A 21,391-nucleotide genomic window follows, 5' to 3' on the forward strand; every position below is an offset into this window, starting at 1 on the left:
AAAAGACTTAGCATACAGGCAGGCACACACTATTTGAAACCAGGAAATGTTAGTTATTGTTGCTATCATGTATGATATAGAACTCAGCTTTTTAACCACTTCCACCCTTTCTACACCACCCACTTGTTAAAAGATTTACACCCCATTAATTGTATACCACCTCTGAGTGAAAACTTTAAAATGGGAATATAGCCTGGGGGTGGATTCCATTTTCAATAGTCTGCCTTCTCCAAAAGGACAGCAACCCTCTCAGCATGGGAAAGTGGTAGGGAAATAGGGACATTTCTAGGAAGAGCACACACAGTTGACATTTATTAATGTACCTTTGCTTGCTAACCAAAAGGTCAGCAGTTCGAATCCACCAGCCGCTGCTTGGAAACCCAATGAGGCAGTTCTACTCTGTCCTGTAGGTTGCTACGAGTTGGAATTGACACGACAGCAATGTGTTTGGTTTATTTATACTTTTGGTTTCCAGGGTTTCAAAGTGCTGGAAAGTAGGATAAAAGGAGAAGAAATTAATGTTTAATTAAAATAGGGAAAGTACAGCATTATATTTATCTTCCTGTTGAGAAAGTAGGTTTTGGTAAAAGATTCTTCTGGTTTGGGATAAACTTACCTCCAAATAAAAACCTTTTCATTTAATGGTATCTGTGTACTTACAGGGTGTAGGAAAAAACAAGATTGTTGACAGATTCCTTCACCTGCTCAACAGACCCCGAGAATATATCCAACTGCACCGGTAAGAGGATAAGCCCCTCAGTCTCTTAAGTCTAATTTAATCTTTTTTTTTTCTTCCCATTACAATTTAAAAATACTTTCTTAAAGGCCCATTTTATAAACCAGTTTCATTTCTGTTCCTTCTGCTCTTATCTCTCCTCTCCTTAAAAGGTAAATAAAACCATGCAAAATTTCTTTTAAGGTGACTAATGCTTTATACCCCACACGTCTGTCAGTTTGTCATACTATGGTGGCTTGTGTGTTGCTATAATGCTGGAAGCTATGCCACCGATACTTCAAATACCAGCAGGGTCACCCATGGCAGACAGGTTTCAGTGGAGCTTCCAGACTAAGACAGACTAGGAAGAAGGACCTGGAAGTCTACTTCTGAAAAAATTGGCCAGTGAAAACCTTATGAATAGCAGTGGAACATTGCCTGGTATAGTGCTGGAAGATGAGCCCCTCAGGTTGGAAGGCACTCGAAATACAACTGGGGAAGAGCTGCTTCCTCAAAGTAGAGTTGACCTTAATGATGTGAATGGAGTCAATCTTTCCGGACCTTTGTTTGCTGATGTGGCATGACTCAAAATGAGAAGAAACAGCTGCAAACATGCATTAATGATTCGAACATGAATGTACGAAATATGAATCTAGGAAAATTGGAAGTCATCAAAAATGAAATGGACCACATAAAAATCAATATCCTTGGCACTGGTGAGCTGAAATGGACTGATACTGACCATTTTGAATCAGACAATCATATGGTCTACTATGCCAGGAATGACAAATTGAAGAGGAATGACGTTGTATTCATCATCATAAAGAACATTTCAAGATCTAAAGTACAGTGCTGGCAATGATAGGATAATATCCATACACCTACAAGGAAGACCAGTTAATACGACTATTATTCACATTTACGCACCAACCACTAATGCCAAAGATGAGGAAATTGAAGATTTTTACCAACTTGGAATCCCAAAAGAGAAGTTAAAGAATGGGATAGAACAATAGCTGAAGAAAAAATGGGAGAAATTTTTCCAAATTTGATGAAAAACCTAAAGCCAACAATCTAGGAAGCTCAATGAACCTCAGGCAGGATGAATAGAAAACCACACCAAGGCACATCTAATCAAATTGCTGAAAACCAAGAGAAAATTTAAAAACTGCCAGAGAAAGAAGATTTATTACATACAGGGGAACAGTGATAAAGATGGTCACTGACTTCTCATGAGAGAGAAATACAAGCCACAGTTCAATGAAGTGGTTGTTTTTAAGGTGCTGAAAGGAAAGTCAACATAGAATAGTATATCTGGCAAAAATATTCTCAAAAATAAAATGCAAAACAAAGACATTTTCAGACAAACAAAAGCTGAGAGCACGTCACCAGAAGACCTGCATAAGAGAAAAGAAAATTACAGATCAGTATTTTCCATGAGCATAGATACAAAAATACTTAACAAAGTATTAACAAATCAAGCCCAGCAATCTATAAAAAGGGTAATATAACCCAAGTGAGTTTTATCCCAGGAATGCAAGGTTGGTTTCACATTTGAAAACAAAATAATGTAATTCACTGTATTTACAGAATAAATGAAAAACCATGTAAGCATCTTAATAGCTTCAAAAAAAAGCCTTTGACAAAATTCAGTGCCCATTCATGATAAAATATGTCAGCAAACTACAAAAAGCAGGAAACTTCCTCACCTAGATAAAAGACATCTATGAAAACCTACAGCTAACTTTGTATTTAATCATGAAAGACTACTGTAATTTTACACAAATAATGTGCACTGTTTTCCTAAGTGCACTATGCCAATTTGTTTTTACATGTTGCTGTAAAGAAAATCAGCATAGCATGCTTATGAAAATACCTTGTGGGTGGAGGGCACAGTTGACAGACAAATGTAGAACACACACGTTATTTGCATAAAAATATGGGAAATGCTTTCCTCCTTTGATTGGGAATGAGGCAAGGATGTTCACTATTCAGCATTGTTCTGGAGGTCCAAGCCAGTGCAATAAGACAAGAAAAAGTAATAAAGGGTATACAAGTTGAAACAGAAGTAAAATTGTCATTACTTATAGATGACATGATTGTCTATACAAAAAATGCTAAGAAGTCTACAGAAAAAAAACTTTCAGAAATAACAAGTGAATTGAGCAAGGCCATAGGATATAACATCAATGTATGAAAATCAATGAATTCCTGTATAGTAACTGTTATGGGTTGATTTGTAACCCCCAAATGTTTGTTGAGGTCCTAATTCTCAATAGCTGGGAGTGGGACCTTACTTGGAAATAGTCTCTGTGCAGATGTAATTAGTTAACATGAGGTCATACTGGAGTAGAGTGGGCCCTAATCCAGTATGACTGGTGTACTTACAATAAGAGGAGAAGAGAAACAGGCAGACAGACACAGAGGGAAGATGGTCATGTGAAGATGTAGGCAGAGATTGGGGTTATGCTGCCACAAGTCAAGAAGCAACAAAGATTGCAGGCCGTCTCCAAAAGCTGGAGAGATGCATGGTTCAGATTATTCTTCAGAACCCTCAGAAGGAATCAACACTTCTGACATTCCAACTTCTAGCCTCCACAACTATGAGAGAATAAATTTCTGATGTTTTAAGCCACCCAATTTGTGGTGCTTTGTTACAGCAGCTCAAGGAAACTCATATGCTAACAATGGACAATGGGAAAATAAATTTTTAAAAATACTGTTTACAATTACATAAATATGAAATATTTAATGAAATACAAAAACATATGCAAATTTTAAATTTGCTGATTTTAACAATGCATTACAAGGTCAAAACCTATTAGTTTTTGTCAGCTTGTTGATGGCTGTTTGAAATTGAACAGAAGGTCATCTGTTTTATATGCTTGCAGTGCTGAATTCCTGGCATAGTAAATCTTTCTTTCCTTTATCTACATCTACCTCAGCCTCCACCTGCCTTCCTCACTATCATTGCTGTATCGTATAGTTCATACTACGTTATTTGAAATTGAAGGATAGGCTTTCTTTGTTGTTTACAGTACATTTTTAATCCTGGTATCCTGCTACCATCATCCCTGCTCTTTAGTGTGTCAGACTGATCTGCCAGTTAATGTCAGAGAATGCTAGTTAGGAAGCTAGATCCATCTATTGATGAAGCTGAATGCGGTTCTTATTATGTTGTTGTTGTGTGCTGTCCCACTCATAGCGACTCAGTAGGACTGAGTAGAACTGCCCCATAGGGTTTCCAAGGCTGTAGTCTTTTCAGAAGCAGACTGCCACATCTTTTTCCTGCGGAGCTTCTGGGTGAGTTCGAACCACTGACCTTTCAGTTAGCAGCTGAGCTTGTAACCATTGCGCCTCCAGGGCTCCTTATTATGTTAGGCATTATATTTTAAGAATCCTCACCCTGGAAAACTGCTGCCTTGTTATTCTTATATTACTTGTCCCCCACATTTCTACCTCAACTTCCCATATACCTTCATTCCAACCCCTGTTCCTCTATCACTCCAGCACCTCATCTCCCAGACTTCTGTCACTCACTTGCATATTTTCAGAAAATTCATGTGCTTTAAGTGCACAGGTTCTCCTACTCCAGCTTCATATTTTTTACCATCCTGTTGTCACATTTCTCATGGTTCTTCTTTGGATGAATGATTCTTCATATAAGCCTAGAAATTTCAGTTCATCTTTTCTAAAACACATTTTCAATGTCATGATTACAGTGCTAGGTGTTAGAGCAGATATAGAAAGAAATAAAAAACATAATCCCTGTCTTTAAGAAGCTGTAATAGTCTTTTTGTTTGTAATTATTTCAATCTTTCATGTTCCACTAAATCTGCAAAACTTCAACTCCTTCTTTTTTTTTTTTAAACCTTTAAGCTTTTCCACCAGTTTTTCTTCCCACATGTACAAAGTATGGGGTGGGGGAGGTGGAGATGAAAGAATCAGAAATTTTAGCCAGTTTTCTAGTTCTCACTTGAATAATTTTTATTTGTAACATCACAGTTTCAGTTTTAGAGCCACAGGGCACATGGCAAGATTATATATGTATACATATACGTATCTGTACATATAGATACTTCTATCTGTGCACACATATGTAATCACCTGTACCTACCTGTACCCATATATGCCTATACACCTACATATGTGACCATGCACTGGATTTTTTTGTTGTTGTTGGTATTGTTACCAAATTATATATGTCATATTCTTTACTAAAAACATCCTTTTCTCTTGTGTACTTCTTAGTGGCATCGTTTGCTTTGGTCACACTGTGCTCATTACACCCACATTCCATGCTGCTTTTCCCATCACCACAAATAACATGAATCTATGCTCTAGAGAGTGATTCTCCCACCCCAGCCTCACCCATCCCTAGTAACCGGCAATGAACATTGGTCTCTGTATATATATCTATTCTTGTTTTCTTATAAAAGTGGCATCATACAATATTTGTCCTTATGTGACTTATTTCACTCAGCATTATGTCTTCCAGATCCATCCATGTTATAATAAGTCTCTTAGACTCATCATTGTTCTTTATGGTTGTGTAGTATTCCATTGTATGTGTACCACATTTTGCTTATCCATTCATCCATTGAAGGGCACTTAGGCTGTTTTCATCTTTTTCCTATTGTGAATAATGCTGCAGTGAACATAGGTGTGCATGTGTCTGTTCACGTCATTGCTATGAGGTCTCTTGGGTATATACCTAGGAGTGGGAATAGTTATAAGAAGTTTTGATAAATTTTGTTTTCTGAGAATTACTACCTATCTTCTAATTATTGGCGTAAAGTAGTTTGCAATATTATCTTATATTTTTAATGTCCTTAGGCTCAATAATGATAATCCTCATTTTTATTCCTGATATTGATTATTTATGCCTTCTCCCTTTTCTTCATGATCAGTTTTGCCAAGGAGTTATCAATTTTATTGGTTTGTTCAAAGAGCAAACTTTTGGCATTGCTGAACCTCTCTTTTGTATGTTTCTTTTCTGTTTCGATAATTTCTAATTTTTTCTTTATTATACCCTTCCTTTTATTTTATTTAGGTTTAATTTGCTGTTCTTTTTAAAACTTTTTTATATGAATGCTTAAATCATTGATTTTCTGCCTTTCCGTTTAAAATATATGCATTTGACACTATTAATCTTTGAATCTCTCTTTAGATCTCAATTTTTTTTCATTTCTAAGAAAGAGGAGTGGACAAGGTCATTTATAACACCCTTTAGCTCTATATTCTGACTAGACAAGAAGGAGAGCTTAATAAAAAGTTGAGAGGATTAGAGATACCATGCCGTACTTCCTGTCTAGAATGTCTTTTATGTTTCTTACCGTACCAAACTATTGTCATGAAGTCACAAATGATCCATAAATAGTAGTTAAGGAGTTACTTGCCACCAATTAAAATTCTGTTGTAATTCAGAATGGCTAGGTTAAATGTGTGGATATATTATCTGTGAAAAAACTTACTGAATTAAAAATGTAATAAAAATTTTAGAGTCAAATATATTACTTTTGTTTTCCAAGGCCTATGGTATAGAATATAACATAGTACCCACTGCTATATTATCAGTTGATGATATTATTACACATAAAGTGATATATATTTATTTTAAGAGGGGCTCTAGGTATCTCTGTTTTACAATTTATGATATTTAATTTATTAAGTACGAAAAAAAACCCTGTTGCCATCGAGTCGATTCTGACTCATAACGACCCTATAGGACAGGGTAGAACTGCCCCATAGGGTTTCTAAGGTGTGGCTGGTGGATTCAAACTGCTGACCCTTTTGGTTAGCAGCCTGAGCTCTTAACCACTGTGCCACCAAGGCTCCTTATTAAGTACAGTGGGAAGTAAAAAGGTCTCAGTTCTGTTTAAAATATATAATAGTAAGGAATTTTCTCTAATTAGACTGATCTTCCCACAAATTTCAATGTAAGGAGTTTTTTCTTTATTATATACGGTTTTAAGAATGTATTTGCCATACAATTTAAGCTCATAAAATTGCTTTAGGAGCAACATATGTTTTAAAAGTCCTAAAAATAGCAGTCTAAATAAAATGCTTAGAATTTCTCTGATCTAAGTGTGATTTACTTGAGGTTTTTACTTTGTTTATTTTAGATTCCTTTTAATGGATTTGTGATGTTTCCATCTAAATAATCAGTCACACTCAATTTAGTTTATGGATGTCATTCCAATAAAATAAGCTGTAATATCCATTCAAAACATAACCTTGATAAGTGAAACCATCACTAAACGTACATGAAGAAAACAAACAACCAGTGTACTTTTAAGTATGGTCGTTTTATGTTTTGATGATCAGATCTCATAAAACAAACAAGCTGGGCAATGCCTGTCTTTAGTTGAAATCAAGATGTTGTCCTAAGGGTATGATTTAGGTAATTTAAAAAATCAATATATGTACTTACTTTTGATGGTATATATTTCAAATGGAAGAGGCTATCTGGCTCACATTTGTGAAATACATCTATTAACTTGTTTTTCTATAATGTTACATTAATTTGATAAACACATTAAAGGAGACACTTGAATATGTCAACTTCTGTAGCTGTACTTTCTCTTTGGATAATAGTATACTTCTGTATTAAATTCAGAATTTTCCCAGGGCTTTGAAATTCTTATTTCACTGTTTTTTCATTTGGTACCCTTCATATATGGAGTCCTTGTGACTCAACGGTTAAGCACTCGGCTGCTAACTGAAAGGTTGGCAGTTCAAACCCACCCGGCAGCACCATGGGAGAAACATCTGGCAATCTGCTCCCGTAAAGATTACAGCCTGTCACATGGTGTCACTATGAGTTGGAATCGACTTGATGGTACCCAGCAACAACAACAACCTTTCATATACGAAAATGATGCACAGGCTCAATCATTAATATGACCTATGCTCTGGGATATTTTTCTAATAGTGGTGTCAATTGTAAATACAGTTTCCAGGGCCTCCAAGTATAGCCCTAACCTTTTCTTCCAGTGAAATTTTCTTCTTCTTTCCTCATATATGCTCAGCTTATTCTAGAGTGGACCATTCTCTGTCCTGCTCACAAGTTTTGGACTTGCCTGTATCCAAGCCTGTCCTTATCTTTCATCTAAAATACACTCCATTTCTCCCCTAGTCCTTCAAGACTTGGTCCATTGCCGCATCTCCATGAAATCTTTCCTCATTTTTCATTTTGAGTATAGCTGTTCCCCCCTCTCGAACTCCATAGTACTGAATTTGTACCACTGTGATGAAAAGAACATGGGCTTTAGAGATGAAATTCTATCTTTATGACTGACTTTTTTGTGGCCTTAAAACTAGTTGGGTCCCAATCTCCTTACCTATCAAATTGAAATAATAATACCGTGTAGGATGGTTGTGAAGACTAAATAAGAGAATGTGTGCAAAGGACCAACACAGTGTCTGGCTATTTCAGCACCTAAACATTTAGGCAAACAAGAGTCTGGTTCATACACTATGTATTAACTCTTTCATCTAATTAATGTTTATTAATTTCCCATTGTTTGCTAGTAGCTGTGTTAGGCACTGATGATATATAGATGACAATATTGATCTTGACCTAGTGGTGCTTGCTTGCTTTTCAGTGAGTGAGAATACATCAACATTTATAATACTGTTATTATATGTCAGTTATTGTATATAAGCTATGAAAGAAGCATGTGCAAGTGCTATTGGGGGTGGGGGGAGGCACCCAACCTCTCTGAATGCATGTATGTGATAATTATGGAAGACATCCGGAGAAGGTGACACTCAAACTGGGTCTTAAGGGATAAATAAGAGTTTTCTAAGTGGAGAACAAGAAAGGGGCATTACAGTCACTGGAAACAGGCTATACAAAAACCAAGAAATGAGAGAGAGCATGGTGAGGTGTAGAATGTAAGTGTGTAATGCAAGTTTGTTGGGAAAAGGAAGACAGGCCTTTTGGGGGCTTTGTAGGCCCTGCTGAGATTGGATTTTATCTTAAATGCAGTTGATGGAGTTGAAGCAAGAAAGATCATTACGGTCGTAGTCTACGGGTAAATGAGAGGCAGATGGGATTTGGAGAACCGAGAACACTAGGAAGCAATTGCAGTAATCCAGGTAAAATTGTTAGGGCTGAACAGACTTTGCCAATGAGAATGGAATGGATTGAGACAGGTTTAAATGGCTAACTTTAGAAGCCTTGATAATTATGTGGAGGGTGAGGAGAAGAGAGAAGTTAAGGGTGACTCCTTTTTGTATGGTGTATCCGTTATGAGGCAGGTATTTTGTGTGGTTCCTAATATGTACCAGATTTACTTGATGCATGCTAATTCCCTCTGGTCCTCCACCTCAGGCTCCCAAAGGAGCAGACTTTCCCAGTTAGAGGCCCTGATAGGTTGTTTTAGGATTGAAAAATACATCTTGTTGTTAGGTGCCATCAAGTTTTTCTGACTCATAACAACCCCACGTACGACAGAACTAAACACTGCGCGGTCTTGCGCTATCCTCACAATCATTGCTATGTTTCAGCCCACTGCTGCAGCCAGTGTATCAGTCCATCTCATTGAGGGTCTTCCTCTTTTTCACTGACCCTTTACTTTACCAAGCATGATGTCTTTCTCCAGGGTCTGGTCCCTCTTGATAACATCTCCAAAGTAACTTGAGATGAAATCTCACCCTCTTTGCTTCTAAGGAGCATTCTGACAGTACTTCTTCCAAGACAGATTTGTTCTTCCGGCAGTCCATGGTATATTCAGTGCTCTTGGCCAACACCAAAATTCAAAGGCATGAATTCTCCTTTGGTCTTCCTTATTCATTGTCTAGCTTTTTTATGCGCATGAGACGATTGAAAATACCATGGCTTGGGTCAGGTGCAACCTTAGTCCTCAAAGTGACATCTTTGCTTTTTAACACTTTAAAGAGGTCTTTTGTAGTTTTGCCCAATGCAATACGTCATTTGATTTCTTGATTGCTCCTTCCGTGGGTGTTGATTTTGGATCCAAGTAAAACGAAATCCTTGACAACCTGAATATTTTTTCCATTTATCATGATGTTGTGTTATTGCTCCAGTTGTGAGGATTTTTGTTTTCTTTATTTTGAGGTGTAATCCATACTGAAGGCTGTGGTCTTTGACCTTCATCAGTAATTGCTTCAAGTCCCCTTCGCTTTCAGCAAGCAAAGTATTGTCATCTGCATATCGCAGGTTGTTAATGAGTCTTCCACCAATTCTGATGCCCTGTTCTTCTTCATATAGTCCAGCTTCTCTGATTATTTGCTCAGCATACAGATTGAATGAGTATGATGAAAGGATACAACCCGGACGCACACCTTTCCTGATTTTAAACCACACAATACTCCCTTGTTCTCTTTGAACAACTACCTCTTAGTCTATGTACAGGTTCCTTATGAGGAAAATTAACTATTCTGGAATTCCCATTCTTCTCAATGTTATCCATAATTTGTTATGATCCACACAGTCAAATGGCTTTGCATAGTCAATAAAACACAGGTAAACATCTTTCTGGTATTCTCTGCTTTCAGCCAAGATCCATCTGACATCGGCAATGATATCCCTTATTCCACGTCCTCTTCTGAATCAGGCTTGAATTTCTGGCAGTTCCTTGTCGATGTACTACTGCAAAAAAAAAATATATATTTTTTTTTTTTGCTGAAGATAATTCAAAAAAGGTGCCGGCAGTACATCGAAAGATACTATCTATCTGGTGCTACTGTAACAGAAATACTACAAGTGGATGGTGTAAAAAACAGAAATTTATTCTCTCACAGTCTAGGAGGCTAGAAGCCCAAATTAAGGGTACCAGCTCCAGGGGAAGACTTTCTCTCTCTGTCAGTTCTGGGGGAAGATCCTTGTCATCAATCTTCCTCTGGTCTAGGATCTTCTCAGTGCAGGGTCCCTGGGCCCAAAGGACACTCTCTGCTCCTGGTGCTTCTTTCTTGGTGATAAGAGGTCCCTATCTCTGCTCATTTCTCTCTACTTTTATCTCTTGTAGGATAAAGGGCGATGCAGGCCACACCCCAGGGAAACTCCCTTTCTGTCAGATCAGGGCTGTGACCTGAGTAAGGGTGTTGCATCCCACCCTAATCCTCTTTAAAATAACCTAATCTTGCCTCATTAACCACAGGCAGAGATTAAGATTTACAACACATGGGAAAATTACATCAGATCACAAAATGGAGGACAGTCACACAAAACTGGGAATCATGGCCGACCAAGTGGACATATATTTTTGGGGGACACAATTCAATCTATAACATCTACCTTATCTATTATATGTGTATGTATGTATGTGTAGACCTGTGACTGCATGGTAAGTGCTCTAACCAGCTGATGCGGTTAAAATAATGCACTGTGGATGGTTATCAGTAAGGCATTTGCTTTTCCCCTTTGATAGTTATAACTTTTTTTGTCCTATGAAGTAAAATGAAGCCAAACATTTAGTAAATGAAGTGCAAGACTGTAGCATTGGCCGTCTTAAAATCAAATATCCTGGAGTGAATGATGACATGCTTTTAAAAGCACAGCATAATTCAACATACAGTTCTTTCCTTAGGCTGAAGAAAACTGAATATGACAGGATACATTTTGAAATTCTCGAAGTCCCAGAGGGCAGATGGATGTATTGGTAGAAGATAGAATAAGTAAAAGGTTTTCTGAAGTCTCATGGAAAAAATTATTATTGAGCCATCAAGACAGTCTTAGCACTGATAAGAGCAGTGGAGAACTGGAGAGATGTCGAAATGTCAGCTGCTACTCCGAAAAGTCCGAGATGCTCTTTTGTCCTGTCTTCCCTGTAATGAATTTAGAAAGGCTATTTTAGAAACATTTTTATCAGCAGTTGAACAGTAGTTTTTCCACTAAGAATGCCTTTTACTGCCTGTTTTATGAAGTGAATTATGCCGGTGACTTTGACTTTTCTTTTATTTCTCCTTTGGATGATCTTCAAATCCATTTAAATTCTTGTATGAGTTTTATATCTTTATTTAACAGACACTCAGATAGCAGCTACTTTGGGCCAGTCACTGTTCTAGCCTGTTTTCAAATTTTAATTCCTTACTTCTCACTACAGTTCTATGATATTGGGCCCGTTACTATCCCTGTATTGATTTTGAGGACATTGAGTCACAGAGATGTTGAATTCCAAGGCCAGGTTCACACAGTGGGGTTTATACACAGTCTGGCTTCAGCCCTGTGCTCTGTCCATTACACTCTGCTGCTGCTTGACTTTGTTGTGCTGAATTAAATAGGATTTTAGTGAGGAAAGTACTTTAACCCAAAAAGTACTATCCATGTGATACAACTGTTGATCAACAGATTCCTGTATTCTATAATTCAGTTGCTTGTATAATAGTTTTTTCTTTAAGTTTTTAAAGATTTATTGTGGTGAAATATATACAACAAAAAAAATTGCCATTTTTACCATTTTTAAGCAAGAACTGTTACTATCTATTTCCAAAAGTTTTTCATCACCCCGAACAGAAACTCACTCCCCCTTAAGCAGTAACTCCCATCTTCCCCCTGCCCTTGCTAACCACTAATAAATTTTTGTTTGTATCTATTTCCCTGTTTTAGATGATTCGTATAAGTGGGATCATACAATATGTGTCCTTTTGTGTCTGGCTTAATTGCTCAGTCTATTATTTTCAAGGTTCATTTTATGTTGTAACCTGTATCATAATTTCTCTTTTGTGGCTGAATAATATTCCGTTGTATTATTGATACAGCATGTTTTATTAACCCATTGATCTGTTGATGTACATTGAGATTGTTTTCACCTTTCAGCTATTGTGAATAATGTTGCAATGAACATTGATGTACAAGTATCTGCTTTCAGTTCTTTTGGGCATATGCCTAGGAGTGTAATTGCTGAGTCATATGGCAATTCTAACTTTTTTTTTTTTAATAATATTTTATTGTGTTTTAGGTGAAAGTTTACACAGCAAATTAGGTTCCCATTTAACAATTTTTATACAGATTGTTCTGTGACATTAGTTACAATTTTCACAATGTGTCCGCATTCTCATTGTTTCTATTCTGTTTGTTCTGTTTCCACTGATCTAGCTTCCCTTCCCCTTCTTGCCTTCTCATCTTTGCTTTTGGGTAAATGTTTCTAAATTTAACTTTTTGAGGAACCACCAAACTTGTTCCCACAGTAGCTGCACAATTTTACATCCCCACCAGCAATGTGCGAGGGTTCCCATTTCTCCAAATTCTCACCAACACTTGCTATTTTCTCTTTTTCTGCTGATAGCCATCCTAGTAATAGCTTTATTTTTTAAATTTAGCATTATGCTTCTAATCCTTGCTCAGCTTGATCCCAAAGTCTTTTTCTGTGTTATATTCCCTTGGTTAGTTAGTCCATATTTTTCCATTTTACATTGAATTTCATTTTCTGTCTTCTTGACCACTTCTCCAGATTATTAACTTTACTTTGACTCCTAATCACACCTTCTCTGAGGCTTCCCATCGACAAATATAGTAGCCCTTTTTTCTGTCATCCAGGTTATTCATGAAAATATTAACCAAAATTAATTCCTGTGGTCTTTTGCATGATACTCCTCCAGACTGACACTGTTTGAGTAATATCCTATCTTTCAGTGCACGCATCAAATCATTGTGTTCCTCTGGCTTTTAGTTTGTGTGTTGTAAAGTCAGTGAGTCAGAGCTGCCTACAACGCCTAAAACTGGCGACACCAGCAAGCAGCATGCCCTAGGCTGTTTTGGAAGAGAAGACTGGAAACAATGAGGATTCTATGGGCTTCTTTTGCTTTCTTAACAAGCTTGGGAGCCACTTATGCAGTGTCTTTTCTTAGTTCTGTTACAGATATCCCTTGCCACTAGAGAATGCATGCATTCCTTTCAAATGTTACTCACTTTTTTTAGTCTGAGAAAAACTTTTAAATCCAACAAAATGTAAATACTGCTATATAACAAATGCCCATATTTATCACCCAGATTTAACAACTTTTAGTATTTTTCTCAAATTTCATTCTGCTCTTTCTTTTCTAGAAGTAAAATACTGTAAGTATAGTGAAAGCCCCCTTTAACCATTACCCCCCGTTTCATCTCCCCTTCCTCAAGTCCCTGGGTAGCACAAACAGTTAACATGCTGAGCTGCTAATTGAAAGGTTGGTAGTTCTCGTTCACCCAGGGGCACCTCAGAAGAAAGGCCTGGCTGTCTACCTCCAAAAAATAAGCCACCAAAAATCCCATGGAGCACAGTTCTGCTTTGTCATACATGGGGTTGCCTTGAATTGGCGTCGACTTGACGGCATCTGATTGGTCCTCAAGTCATCACTATTATAAATGTAGTTTATAACCTTCCAGTCCTTTTTTTTTTTTTTTGCAAAGCATATTTTTGTTAGAAAAACTATTATTTCGCATTGACTTCCATTATCATCTCAGAGTGATATTCTGATGTGGGAGGGGGCAGTTAAAAAAATTTTATTCCTTAGTTATAATAAAAATAAAAACAAAACCAATTGTTCCAACCTCAGACCATCTTGGCACACATAACGTCATGTCCCAGTTAGTTAAACCAGCTCTCCTTCTCTGGTCTTCTCCAGTCAACGCTAGCTGCAGGTTTCTTACAGCGTCCTCAGATAAGCAGATTGAATGAAGAAGTATCTTGTACCAGTGCCATAGATTTCCCAACTGTCTTTTTATTTATTTAAATTTAAATTTTTTTTTTGTTGAGCTTTATGAAGTGCTGCCCCATTTGTGCTTGTCAGATGATGGCAGCAGTGACAGAATGAGCAGGTGATGCCATGAAGTGATTACGTTCAGTAAATAGATTGCTGTCTTAATGGGATTAAGCAGTTCACAACTCTGTGAAGTAATTTCCATTAACTGAGGTATATCTGTACTGTTCTGTGCTGAAAGAATTAAGAGCATTCTGGAAAATCTAAGAATTGTTTCTACATTTAACTTCATTCAGTCAACAAATGTTCTCAGTGAGTTTTGATAAAAATGTAAAATGTGGCACTGTCCAATTAGTTTGCAAAACCATTGACTGATATCAGGAAAGCTGGAAATTCTCAAGCCTAATGGTAACAAGGAGGAGTTCTCATGGTGCAGTGGTTAAGCACTCAGCTGCTAACTGAAAGGTTGGCAGTTTGAACCCACTCAGTGGCTGCATGGGAGAAAGACCTGGTGATCTGCTTCCATAAAGATTAACCCCTAGAGAACACTATGAGGCAGTCCTACTCTCATATGGGGTCGCTGTGAGTCCAAATCGACTGGACGGCACCCAACAACAACAACAATTGTAATAAGACCTGTGTATGTTTAGTAAAAGATACTGAAAAATGCAGATTGACTTATAGGAAATGCTGTTGTTGTTGCACTTCTGCCATTTGGATCTGCTTCTCTTTGTGAATTCCTTCTCAGCTATGGTAGCCATTAAAATGAAGTGTCAAAGTGAATGGAATTTAGGACTAGACCTTTAAATCACACAAATAATAAAGTTTATTACTCACATTGCTCTCCCCAAAATATCCTTATTTAATTTTTAATGAGAACAAAAAAAATTTTTTTATGTTATTAACAAATAAAATCTAAGAGTCTTTTTAACGTATTATGTTTCATCTTTAGCTCATCCATTTTTATTTCTATTTCTGTATGTTTTAGAATGTACCTGCTCATTCTTTTTTTCTTCTTTTTTAATGTGCTTTAAATGAAAGTTTACAGTTCAAGTTAGTTTCTCATACAAAAATTTATACACACATTGTTATGTGATCCTAGTTGCTCTCCCTGTAATGTGGCAGCACACTCTTCCTTTCCACTCCAGACTTCCTGTGTCCATTCATCCAGCTTCTGTCCCTTTCTGCCTTCTCATCTCACCTCTGGACAGGAGCTTCCCCTTTAGTCTTATGTCTCTACTTGAGCTAAGAAGCACACCCTTCATGAGTATCATTTTGTGTCTTGTAGTCCAGTCTAATCTTTGTCTGAAGAGTTGGCTTTGGGAATTGTTTTAGTTCTGGGCTGACAGAGAGTCCGGGGGCCATGCTTTCTGGGGCTCCTCCAGTCTCAGTCAGACCATTAAGTCTGGCCTTTTTACTAGAATTTGGGTTCTGCACCCCACCTTTCTGCTGCTCCATCAGGGACTCTGTTGTGTTCCCTGTCAGGACAATCATTGGTGGTAGCTGGGCACCATCTAGTTCTTCTGGTCTCAGGCTAATGAAGTCTTTGGTCTATGTGGTCACCTCTGTCTCTTGGGCCAAGAGTTTCCCTGTGTCTTTGGTGTTCTTCATTCTCCTTTACTCCAGGATGTTGAGACCAATTGATACATCTTAGATGGCCACTTGCTAGCTTTTAAGACCCCAGATGCCACTCACCAAAGTAGGATGTAGAACATTTTCTTAATAAACTTTGTTATGCCAGTTAACCTAGATGTCCCCTGAAACCCCATGGTCCCCAGACCCCTGCCCCTGCTACTCTGTCCCTTGAAGTGTTTGGTCGTGTTCAGGAAACTTCTTAGCTTTGGTTTAGTCCAGTTGTGCTGACTTCCCTGTAGTGGTGTTGTCCTTCCCTTCACCTAAGATAATTCTTGTCTACTATCTAGTTAGTGAATACCCCTCTCCCTTCGTCCTCACCCTCGTAACCATCAAAGAATATGCTTGAGGAAACTTTTATCGGTAGTAAGTTTAGAACCACTGACCTGGAACGGGCTCTGCTATTGTGCATGTCATTCTGTGTCACAGTTATTTGTTCCTATCTCTGTCTTCTCTGCCTAACAGTGAGCTTCCCTTAAGGGATGAGACGTGCCTTTGAACTGCCTACCTCCAGCGTGGTGTCTCGAGTGTGGCGGATGTTCAGTAAATATTTGTTAAACAAGTGAATAAATGAGTCTTTCCCATCCATCTTTGACATATTCGTTTAGCATCTTCTTTCTGAAATGTATCGATAATTGGCCTTCCCATGGCTTCACATTTTCTGTGAAATGATGGTCAGACTTGATATTTAAGAGCCTGTACATTCGGACCTCACCCTACCTATTCAGGTCTACTCCCCTCCACTCAACTGTATGCTAGACATACTGAATAACTTTCCTTGTGTTTCAGACTTCTACGTGTTTATCTGTTCCTCTGCCTGGAAGTATGTCCTAGCCATCCTTGCCAATTAAAATCATATTCAATTATCAGGATCCTGTTCTCCTCAGTCAGAATTAATTGCCTTCTCATCTGTGTCCCCACTGAGCTTTGTTTTAATCTCTATTATAGCCCTTATCACCTCTGATGTAAATTATATTTAATTGTCGAATATCTGGTTTCCTATATATCATGTGTGCTTCTTGAGTGCAGAATCTCTGAATTACTCATTTTATAACCCTTCAGATCTAATACTCTTCTTTACATATTAGAAGTATGTAACTAATATTTGTTTAATGCACTCATTGTTTCGTTTATTCTTTGGGCAAACATTTATTATGTGCCTATAGGGTACTAGGAGCCCTGGTGGCACAATGGTTAAGTGCTCGGCTGCTAACCGAAAGGTCAGCAGTTTGAACCCATCAGCAGCTCTATAGGAGAAAAGACCTGGTGTGTCTGCTCTCTTAAAGATTATAGCCTGGGAAACCCTATGAGGAAATTGTGCTCTGTCATATAGAGTCACAATGAGTTGGAATTGACTCGGTGGACACAATAACAGGGTATTAGGGATGGCGATTAGCATAAAGTATATGAAAAAAGATGTTCACCCTTGTATGTAGATGAGACACCTTGTGAGGGAGACAGTCATATGAACAATTAAGAAGTTTCATAAGTGTGAACGACTTTCTATGGAACAAGTAGTTCAGCTGGGAGGATAGAAATTGAGCCTTTAAGGAATGGGCCTTAACAGTTTTTCAGGCAAAAGTGGGAGAAAGCAAGAGAAAACTTTGCAGAAAGGAGAAAAAGTACTCACAAGTAAACACAATGCTTCAGGAACTACCAGTAACTCAGCATGGCCTTAGGGTACATGAGTGAAGTAGCTAAAATGCATCTGCTTCAACAACCATTACTGAGCACCTACTGTATGCTGGTCACTTTTCTAAGCTCGAGTGATACATCAGTGAACCTTGTTTATATTCTGGTTGATGTGGAGGGGAGAGAGAGAAAGAAGGAGATAATTAAAATATGTAGTTTGTCAGATGGTGATAAGTGCTATGGAGAAAAATGAAGCAGGAAAGGTGCCAGAGGAGGGCCTACTATTTTAAATAGGTTGGCCAGGGAAGGGCTTACTGAGAAGGTTGTCATTTGAAGAGCCCTGATTCACAGTAGACTATTTCTGGTCTTTTGCCTCCATGAACATATCCTTTTTTTTTTTTTTTTCTTCCTTCAGTTTTATCTGTGTATTAAGTACTTTTTTTCTCCTTTTTGGTATGTTTTTTAGAGAGCTCCTAACTGATCATGAATAAATAGGGCTAATACCTAAACTCCAATGAAAGAGCAAGACAAATGAACCATATTATCCTCATGTTCCAATTGAAACATTAGATGAGATTGTCCAAGAGATCAGAAAACTTTTCACTCCCTAGATGACATAAATACTCCCAGTTGCCATCGAGTGGACCACGATTCATGGCGACCCTGTGTGTGTCAGAGTAGAACTGAGCTCCATAGGGTTTTCAGTGGCTGGTTTTTCACAAGTAGATCTCCTGGCCTTTCTTCTGAGGTGTCTCTATGTGAACTCGAACAGCTAGCCTTTTGGTTAGTAGCCGAGTGCATTAACCATCTGCACCACCCAGGGACTCCCAAGATGACATAAGCAACTTGATATCTTATCAAGGTGCTGTTGTTAAGATGTCCACCAGCAGAAGTCAAGAAATGCTGCACATATCGCCTTTTTCATATCATTCTGGAGGCTCTCCACAGTGATTTTCCAGACATAGTTCATAAAGCAGTGAAAAAAACTATTGCCATTTACAGCCACTGATTTGTTTAATTTTGAGGTACAAGAAATAATGTGAGAGATAGCAAACAGATAAAAAGTGTCCCGATGCTGAACTCTGTGTGCAGCGTCAGCTCGCTGCAGCTCCAGTTTCCTGAAGGTGTTGGCTCAGGACCATAGCACCTTGTTGCTGTTTTCCTAATGGTGACTTAAACACTTTTATATTGAAAAAAACTAGGTGTATTTTGGAATAGCATTCAAAATCTGTATTAAATTTTAAAGTATAACAAAAGGTGATCAAAAAAAAAAAAATGTGCTTAGAAGGCAGCTTTGCTCCTTTGCCCTGTAAGTCCTCAGAAATATCTGTTCCTTCTCCGCTGCCATTAAAATGACACTGGAAAATAGACCAGCACTGAAATGAACTCTAACTTCCGATGCTGAAAGCAATATATATTGTTTTTCTTACAGCACCCCTTTAAGAAAATCTGTAATACAAACTTAATAAAATTGGTAATTTGCAGAAAATTTAAACACGGGCATCCTTTAAGTTAAGAATTCTCTGAATGGAGTGCTTATTTATGTACTATTTTTTGTTTGTCTCACATGGTTGAAGTCTGATAAATTTAAAAGCAGAGCATTGGGGATCCGACAACAAAAGCACGGGCAGTAAAAAACAAAATAGATAAATGAGACCTCATAGAAATTAAATACTTCTGTTCATCAAAAGACTTTATCAAAAAAGTAAGAAAGCCTACAGAATGGGAGAAAATTTGGGGGAACCAAATGTCCGATAAAGGTCTAATATCCAAAATATTTAAAAAACTTCTACAACTTAACAACAACAATAAAAACAAAACCTGTTGCTGTCAAGTCAATTCCGACTCATAGCAACCCTGTAGGACAGAGTAGAACTGCCCCATAGAGTTTCCAAGGAGCAGCTGATGGATTTGAACTGCCTACCTTTTGGTTAGCAGCCATAGCCCGCTGTATCTCTTAACCACTGTGTCTCTACGGCTCCTAACAACAAAAAGACAACCCAGTTAAAAAATGGGGGAAGGACTTGAACAGACATTTCACCAATGAGGATATTCATATGGCCAACAAGCACGTGGAACGATGCTCAAAGTCATTAGCCATTAAAACTAAAACCAAACCTCTTGCCATCGAGTTGATTCTGACTCATAGTGACTCTATAGGACAGAGTAGAACCAGTTTCCAAGCAGCGGCTGGTGGATTCAAACTGCAGATGTTTTCGTTAGCAGCCAGGCTCTTAACCACTGCACCACCAGGGCTCCCATTAGCCATTAGGGAGATGCAAATCAAAACCACAGTGAGATACCATCTCACCAGCATTACTGATCATTGGATCATATAAATAAATAAATCGGAAAATACTAGGTGTTGGCAAAGTTGTGGAGAAACAAATCCTCATCCGTTACTGGTGAGGCTATAAATTGATACAACCATTGTGGAAAAGTTTGGTGGTTCCTCAAGTGGGGACTTTTATTTAGAATGCATTAAATGTATGTGAATGGCAGTGGCATAATTTGGAAAAAGACAGCAAGAGTGGTTTCACAACTTGAAGAATGTAATCAGTGTCACTGACATGTACATGTAGAAATTGATGAAATATTGTATGTTTTGTTGTATGTATATTGCTTTAATTTTTTTTTAAAAACTCAAAAAACAGAAAAAATGTATTTTGGGTTATTAACCAAAAGAGACATGTCTAACCAGCTTCGTAGAGAGCGTGCCTTTTCAGGTAACTTAAACACCAGCATGGTTGGTTTATCATGTTTCTTGGTGATCAAAAATATTTTAACTTTTTTTTTTTTTAATTGCCTGCTATAAAGCATCTTTGGGTATTTAATCTCTTGCAAGATCTAGTTTATACTGTACCAAAGATTGTGCATTATTATGTAAGATAACTTCAATTAAAAATAATATGAATTTAAGTTCATCAAGGGAAGGAATTTTTGCCTGTTTTGTACACAGATCCTTCTCTAGCACCTAAAATAATGCCCCATAGTTGATGTTCAGTGAAAGTTTATGAAATGCCCTGATATGAAAGAGGTCACTTAATAATTTTTGACTCTTAATCACATGTTTGGTATCACAACTGGTAAGGCTTTAAAAATATATGAATTACTATATACCTTATTTTCTGATGAAGATTTATCCCATGTGGACACAGTGTTCACCAGCCTCACAACCTGGGTGTGCATCTGTGCGTGCATATTTGTTGTTAATTTTTGTCAAGTTGATTCTGACTCATGGAGACCCCATGTGTGCAGAGTAGAACTGATTTATAGGGTTTTCAAGGCTGTGGCCTCTTGGAAGCAGATCACCAGGCCTGTCTACTGAGGCATCTCAGGGTAGGTTCCAACCGCCAACCTTTTGGTTAGTAGTCCAGTGCTTAACCATTTGCTTCACCCAAGGATTCACTCATTCAGTGTCCTATTTTTTACATGCTTTTCTTCTTCCATTCCTTTTTTAAAACTAATTAGAAAATAGGCACTTTTTTTTTAATGGCAAGGGAAGAGAGAAATAAGGGACCTGCATACTGTTTTTCTTTTTTGTTCTGAAAAGGAAAATAAAGTTCCTGCAAAGAAATTTGGTCTTTTTCTGAGTCCCTAAAATTTACCAAGTAGGAAAGCTAGTTTTCAGAGTAAAGATAAAAGATCTGATTTTTTGAACAATATACCATTTTAGTAGATTTGTTTTTATTTTTAAAGACTGGAAAACTTACAGTATTTTCAGACTTTATCAAAGGACTTGATCACTATGGCTTTGACTATTGGAGG

At 37.7% G+C, this 21,391-nt stretch overlaps 1 protein-coding gene across 4 annotated transcripts in view; it reads left to right on the top strand.

Moving 5' to 3' along the window:
- VWA8 (von Willebrand factor A domain containing 8) overlaps window positions 1-21,391 on the top strand; it is a 468,389-nt gene that overhangs the window by 228,200 nt on the left and 218,798 nt on the right. For all 4 annotated transcript variants that reach the window (XR_002824147.1, XM_004376614.1, XM_023731623.1 and 1 more), the window contains exon 21: window positions 663-739. Coding sequence is in view for 3 of the 4 variants with exons in the window: in XM_004376614.1 (XP_004376671.1) it covers window positions 663-739 (77 nt within the window). In the remaining variant the exon portion in view is untranslated. The remainder of the gene's footprint in view (window positions 1-662; window positions 740-21,391) is intronic.

Source organism: Trichechus manatus, unplaced genomic scaffold (genome assembly GCF_000243295.1).
Source record: "Trichechus manatus latirostris isolate Lorelei unplaced genomic scaffold, TriManLat1.0 scaffold00044, whole genome shotgun sequence".
Classification (NCBI taxonomy): Eukaryota; Metazoa; Chordata; class Mammalia; order Sirenia; family Trichechidae; genus Trichechus; species Trichechus manatus.